Source organism: Hyalella azteca, unplaced genomic scaffold (assembly GCF_000764305.2).
Source record: "Hyalella azteca isolate HAZT.00-mixed unplaced genomic scaffold, Hazt_2.0.2 contig7912, whole genome shotgun sequence".
Lineage (NCBI taxonomy): Eukaryota > Metazoa > Arthropoda > Malacostraca > Amphipoda > Hyalellidae > Hyalella > Hyalella azteca.
The window spans coordinates 5812-13725 of NW_025938021.1; the positions used below are offsets into that span (position 1 = coordinate 5812).

The window sequence follows — 7914 nt, forward strand, 5'->3', positions numbered from 1 at the left end:
TAAGAGGTTATTGAGTCATTTGACCAATGAAACGAGAAATTAGAGAAGACACCAATATTGGATATTTCTTTATTGCTTTCTTAGTACAAATATTGAGGTATATAAGAATAAATAATGATTGTTCTCAATTATATAATTAATGATAAGAGATAACATTGATTCGCAACTCAATTATTTTTTGCTAATAGTTCAGGTATATTACACTTAATTGGCTGAAAATTTTCAATGAAGGAGCTGCGCTCTGAAAAGTTTCATTAAAATGTCACTAATTTGTATTGGAAATTTGTTGTTATTGAATTCCCAGGTAATTTTCTACTTGAGCCTAAATTGTCTATAATACGTGTTTGAAACATCGTTTGTGTGGAGTAATGGTTTAAAAGTTTTCGTTTACATCGATCATAATCTATGTCCATTAACTAGATTATAAATGCTTTGTCATAGCACCCACGATGCTAGTCTCAGGGCCTAGAAGTATTACCACCATATACTATATACCACATATCATATACCATATAGGTCTCATGACACGCCCGATGTGTGTGATGTGATGTATGATGGATCTCTTGAAACGCCTGATGTAGCTCTTGAAATGCATTGTGTGTGTTTAAGACACCCAATGTGTTAATTCATTCGTATGAGATTAGCAGGTCACTCATGCGAGTGACGTCAAAAATATACAATCACCATCAACAAAATATCCTAAAGATTATTTTCGTCCGATATTCCAGGCAGCAGACTCACCCCCGTACAAAATGTACTAAGTTTTTAAAGTAAAAGCACTAATTAATCGCATTTGCAGATGGAATGCAGATTTCATTTCCATACTTTTGCTCACTTCGAAATAAGCGATATATATATCACCTGAATATTGTATAAAATAACAGGCATAATCTCTTTTCAATATCAGTGATCCGATATAGATTTTAAATTAATTTCATGGCAAGCTAAAGCAATTAACATGGATCTGGAAGACAGACTTGCTACTCAATACTCATTGAACCCGAATACAGGCTTGGAGCCCCGCTAGTCTGCTCAGGAAATTGCAGACACAAGAAGGCAAGCTATCCGAGAATGAGCTGTGTGTTAATTTGATATAAAGGCTTGTCTTACTGATGAACACAAATATGAACATATATTGAACGAATTATTTCAGTTCCAATATATCTTGGGCATTAATTTTTCGTTTTGCTTATGTTGCTGATCAAAAATCTTTTTCTACGTGACTCTCGTAGAAAATATGAACGTCGTCATGGGTGTCTTTGGTAGAACTTAGTGCATGATGCACCTAAACTGTGTAAAACAATAGGTTTTCTGGTATATTGATATTTCATTATCTAATAAAATTAGGGAATATGTTTTGATACTAGATATATAAAAAATAGCAAACCTTAAAAAAACTATAAAATATTTCCGCTACTTTCGAAGGAAATTTATTAATGTACTACGTCTTAGTACAGTATGGTTCCATAGGCGCTAAAGTTCGGCCTAAAGTTCGAAGTTTTATAGTACAGGATTATTCTATATAATGGACTCAATTTAAAAAATTCGGAATTGTTTAAGTATGAACTAACCATGAATTATTTATACACCAATAGAAAGAGAAATATCCACATTTTAAACACATTTATAAATGTTGAATATGTCCCCCTTGTGCTGCACGGCAAACATCTAAACGCTAGCCAAGCTCGCCCCCACACACGAGAAAGCATATCTTCTGTTACTGAGTGCACCGTAGCAGTGATACGGTTCTTGCCAAATATGCACATCTAAGAAATGAGAGATGATGAGTAATACTAAATTTCCATTTGAATTCACCACCCCCAAAATAACATAAAACTTGATATATTAGAACATGCGTCAACTTCCCCGGAAAAGATTATTTGTGTGACTGAATATTTCTGGTCATGTTAGTTTTACGCGCGAGATCATTACCTAAATTCGAAAAATAATTATGTGAAATTATGACATTATCTCAATGAATTGCTAAAAAAATAATTTCGCATTCAACATACGAAACCTAGACCAAAAAGCAGCTAGCAAAACATTAACGATCAGACACCGAGCGGAATTTATTAACTTAATCAACTCGGCAACGACGATGAAGAATCAGATGACCAGGCACACAGCTGCCGGAAGAGCTATGCAATTTGTTCTTGTTGAAGTTTTGTATGTTGAAGTGTTGGATTACTTCATTTACACTGTTATGTAACAATTTCGAAATTAGTTATCTGTGCCTGTAGACTTTAAGACGATCAACTTTTTGATTCGAAGAAAAATCGTGAAACATAAGTACATTTCAAATTCACGTGAAAAATTCGTGGAAAATTTTAACTACATATCGATTAGTAATTATAATTAATAATTGGTCTAGTAACATGTAGAAAAAGATTAGTACTGAAGCCATAGCCGCGTTTGCCATCGTTGGTGTCACGAGTGGAGCATACTACGTCATCCCCACGTCACTATCGTCGGCTGCAGAGAAGGCTTGGGCTGTGCTCGTGAAAAATCATTGATGTGGTCCATTATACAAGTTTTATGGTATTTCATTCTTTGTTTACGAATCTCTCGACTTTTCCATGTGATGTAAATGCCGCCCCTTAATAAAATAATTATGTTAGTGCAACGGACTATGCTTAGGCTTCCAAAATAATAAATGGTGGAATTACTAGCCAGGTAAAGTGTGGCTGCAGAGCAGATGAAGTTTCGAGCTTTGCACGAACATCTTGCGTGGTTGGGTTAAATTTGAAGCTGGATGCTACGCGACGCATATGGAATCGTGGTATTGTCTGAACAGCTTCAATATTCCGCTGAGGTCGCCCAAAATTTTGGCTACTTCGGTTCATTAAACAAATTTAGTGAAAATTACAAAATTAAAAAAAAAATGCAGACTAGACGAATCCTCAAGCCTGAATAAAAGTTAAATAAATTATTTAGCTTTCAAAAATGTTTAAATAGTCCGGGTGTGCAAAACTGCTGCTATTGAAGAAAAATTTGCCGTAGACATGAATGGTGTGGCTGCATTAATATATATCTCAGGCTCAGAGATGTACAAATGAAAATAATACCCAAAACATTACTTTCTGTTATCTTAAAGCCTTCATTGGTCGTCGTATAGAACTGTTTATTTGGGCTTCGCATATTCTGGCAATAAATCTAAACTTGTCGACTACGACTATGCAAACGAGCTCGATGATATTTTTTAAGTTCATTCTAAGTCTAAGCAACGAGTTTATTTTTTCCATGCACTGTTTGGGGTAACACTTGACTTTGAAATAATCAATACAATTTCATATATGCCAGATCAAAGTAGAAAATAAAATCATATCACGTGCAGTCAACGATTGCGAAGTAAGGCAGAATCTGATGGAAGATAAATCTGGTGCCCCATTTCTGACGGCGTGGTGCGATGAACCGAGCACCTCTCGAGGGACAGCTAATGCTGCTATGCCAGAGCTGGAGGTGAGCAAAGTATTTCAATAAGAAATCATTCGAAAAGTAACACGATCGTCAGAAGTCCTGGGATTTCGCGCTCCTATAAGGGGGATTGTTCCTGAGCGCCCCACCGCTGAGCTCGCGGTGTCTGACTGCAGGTCTCAGTTGTGGGGTTAAGTTATTATGTAGGTAGGATTCCTTACATTTCCCTTCTCTGTCGCTCTCGTGCGGGCGGCCGATGCCCCGTGTAAGCGACCTCATGTTTGAGTGTCTTCGTTTCTTTTGCTTTTCACCTGTCTCTCCTTGTCACTTTGTCTCTTTGAGAGGATAACGCTGCTTCCTTCGAACCAGCTTCAGCGGACTGGATAACTGAGACCTTCCGCCCCTTGTGGGTGATGAACAATTTTTGATTTGAGAAACTTTCGATAATTGAGACCTTCCAACACTTTGGTGATATTCATCTTGACTTCCGGTGCGAGATAGCTAAATAACTGAATCGCCAGTAAACATGTGGCCACTAAACTAAACTAATTGGTTATTCGATAGTAAGGAGCGCAACATGGCTGAGGCGCGTATTCGAGATTGAGATCATGACAATACTCTCTGCCTTTTTTGTTATGCTTTCGTTTATGACTAAACTACTGAATTATGTGAAACGACGCTTTGATTTCAATTTATTGTTGAGACGCAAAAGCTTGTGCTCAATCTCCAGACCCCACAGATTCAGGTGAGAATTTCTTGAAGACAGTCGATGGGATTTAAAACAATTGTCGGAAGAAGATGACGTAAATGAAAAAGTACACATGGTATAGTCAGAAATCTATCCTGTCTTAATTTTGAACGCTAACTATCATACCCACACATTAGTATCTCGTCTGATAAGGACACTCTTAAAGTTTTTCATCTCCTCAGTTATACATACAGGTTTTGGCTATGATGTAGTAGGATAAACAGTGAACACCTTACCTAGTGCAGAAGTCACTCTTATCAGTTAACTCTGATTCACACTACGAAGACTCAAAACACTAAACGCTTTTTGTTGCCCGCGTAATGATTGTATGGTTGAATAAACGGATATTATTAATTCACTGAATAAAAACACAGTGCATTCAAACTACCAAATTAAGAATCTTCTGATTAACTCGCGGCTTCCGACAGATCTTGAGGAGCGCTCAAGTCGTCAATTATTTCATTTTGTCTTGTAATTTCTTGCATTGATGGGAGGGGAGGGCAGCCTTGCACCACCAATTTTTTGCACCAATTAGCCCTTAATCGAACGCCTTGGATCTATCCGGACATCCACCAATCAGCCGTGAACCACTCGGCTTTGTCCTCCTCGGCACTTGCATAAAACCTGCCGTGCACCGCCAGACCGCGGCTCAAATATGACTTCCGAGCATCGTTGAATTACGTAATTTTACGTTCACCGCATCTGAGGTTAGGTTTCAGATAGCATAGTTCTGTTCCAACATTTATCGTCCTTCGACGAGTGGCCCTTCGACCGGGGGCTGGTTATACGCACGGCCTGTATGTATATGATTGTCCAGAAGTGTTGAATGCTACGTTCCGGAAGGCATGAATCATGATCCATTACATCCAGGGCAGTGGTGGCCTTTGGCAGGCGTCCCGATGGGAGTACATTATGCTAATTCGTCCGTGGTTCCACTTTGACTAGAAGGTAGTTCGAACACAAATTTATAATTGGAATTAGAAAATTAATTTACGGAAAATCGAAAATACAATGCTAAACGCAGCTAGAAATTGACTCTACTGTCTGCTTTCATGGGCTTTGTAATATATTATTATATATACTCGTTTCTTTATATTCAACGTCAGCTAGAGAATATGGGGATCGAAATTAAGCACTACTTACATGTAAATAAAACTTCATAAATGAAGACGCAGCTCGATTAAACAATAACTCAATTACAAAAAAACATAGATACGTGTACCTATAGATTCGATGTTTGATACAAAGCCTTCAGCACCTCATCACTTCTAATTCTCCTAAACAAAAACTTGAAACAATTGCATCGGAATTGAATATTTTTATTCTCTTTTCGCGTTGAGGAATTTTACGTTAATACGCTGATCTGTTGTGCGATTACCTAGAAAAGTACGACGTATAACCGTATCGATCACGAACTTCGTAAAAACGGCCGTACTGTTCCTAAAGTAGCCGTGTCGTGGCTATAATATTGCATGAAGCCGTGGTGGTTAATTTTCACTTGTAATACTCTCAGCTCGATGCTGTAAGCTGCTGCTGCGACAGTGGCTGTATTTCTGATGGTTTAACATTTGCGCCGTGCTCGTTCCTTCAACGATACTATCATTGACTTCATAGTTACTAGATTTATGTGAAAATTGCGTGGATATACAAGCTAATTAAACTCAATGATAATTAAACAATTTGGAAGTTTTCTAGAATATTTTAACTTTTTTAAATGCATCAATCGTAGAACCTGGACCAATCTATGTCATAAACGTAGTAAATTTTGTTTTTGCTACTAAATCATAATAAGAATTCATGAACGGTTCATAACGACTAAAACGGTTGGAAATAGGAAAATGCAGTTTCGAAGCAGTCCAATCAGTGACCAATAACTAATAGTATTGGAAGGCTTATTGAGTTGTTGTATAGTAGAAGTTTTGTTGTATGCATAGTAGACTTTTTTTCTAATAAAAATGTATTTTTGTCTCTGTTACCAGCACGGCAGCGGAGAGTTATCAACATCTGAAGGAGCTCCAGATGAAGCTGGTGATAGAGATTGTGTTTCTGGATCGTCCAGCCCCAAGCCACGCACCGAATATATTACTGAATCTTTTGATCTGCAGCGGCGCCGCCTCTATGAGCATTCATATTCATCAGTGAATCAAACCACACATTCTGGCCGTGAGCAATTCAGCAGTGCTGAATATCAGATTCAGCCAAGTAACAGTGGTGAAAAGTCGCGCGAAAAGGTAGTCAACTGCAGACCAGGTAGTTCTTGCGCGAGAACGGAAGAATTGAAAACTAACGTTCTTCCAGAAAATACCAAAAAGGAGAAATTAGTGTGCGCGCAGTGTGAATATTCATGTGTCGGTAAAAAACAGTTAAATCAACACGTTTTCCGTATGCATTCAACAGAGAGACCGCATCGCTGCATGGAATGTGAATATTCTACCGACATAAAATCAAACTTGAAGATTCACGTTCTCCATAAACATTCAATGGAGAAACCTATCAAGTGTTCAATGTGTGAATACAGTTGTGTCATAAAAAGCAATATGAAAAGGCACATTCTTTACATTCATTCATCTGAGAGACCTCTTCAGTGCGCCGAGTGTAATTATTCTTGTGTGGTCAAAGAACGGCTAGAGAAACATGTTCTCTCCAAACATAAAAAAATATACTTTTTTCGTTGCTCGCAGTGCGATAATTCATATCTATCAGAACTTCGTCTAATTCGTCACGTTGCTGATAAGCACCCCGCGGAGGAGCCCCGTGCCAGCCCGCAAGTTTAAACGTGCTTCTGTCAATAATTCTCTTTTAACTTTAACGTTTTCATAGCGATCATCCATCATTAGAACCTCGTTACTGCGTCCTCAGTAACATAATTTACTGTTCAGTATATATCACTTATTGACTTTCATCTGTTGGCGAGGGTTTTCATCTTTCATTAAAGCCTAATTAAGGCTAGGAATGCCTAAGTCGCTATAGATCAACATGTTTTAGGAGAAAATTAAATCAAGAACAAAGTTCCCATGTCACATATGAATTAATTCCCTTTGAGACTTTTATTGAGATTTTTGACAAATTACTTTTAAAGTCTTTTTAATCCGTTTTATACAGTGGAATATATTTAGTACGAAAATCTTACTGAATTAGCTTGAAAAAATAATCTTCTGTTCACGAATATCATTACAGATTTACTCCTAAAAAAGTTGGGAAATACAAAAAATTGATGCTAAAATGTGGGATCTTTCCCACCAGAGCTGTCGTTTCATCTCTAAATGTTTTTCATGTGATTTTTTTATCCGAAGTTCCGTCAAATTGCTGCCAGCGTATTGCCTACATTTGTGATCTAAAATTTGCACAATTTACGAATATTTCTTGAGAAAAGTATTTGTCTTTATACCTTAATTTACCTTTATATGATCTGACTGAGTATTCTTAATATTCCATATTTAATCCAGTATATATTAATTTCAATTAAACTGCAATGTGTATCCATAATACACATATTTGGTTTGCAATAAAGATATGTTCGAGCGTACACATTTATTTTTCTTGATTATCTCTTGTTGGCAGAGGAATTTCCAGTCAAGCTACTACAGACGCTGTCGGTGGATTGAATGCGTTTCAGATTAATTTATGAAAAGAAAAATTACATTTTACATAGTTTTTCCACAGTGCAAGATTCATAAATTACTTGAAGACAGAAAGCTGAACAGGTTTCTCGTCCAATCTTCATTTATCTTCCATCGTTTGGGTTCGTATTT

At 37.2% G+C, this 7914-nt stretch overlaps 1 protein-coding gene across 1 annotated transcript; it reads left to right on the forward strand.

Annotated features, from left to right (window-relative positions):
* Positions 1 to 3228: 3228 nt before the first annotated feature.
* On the forward strand, positions 3229 to 7690 carry LOC125178210 (zinc finger protein 425-like). The gene is made up of 2 exons (XM_047881417.1): positions 3229 to 3459; positions 6142 to 7690. The coding sequence occupies exons 1-2, from the start codon at positions 3364 to 3366 to the stop codon at positions 6934 to 6936; spliced, it is 891 nt and encodes a 296-aa protein (XP_047737373.1). The 5' UTR covers positions 3229 to 3363; the 3' UTR covers positions 6937 to 7690.
* Positions 7691 to 7914: the final 224 nt, after the last annotated feature.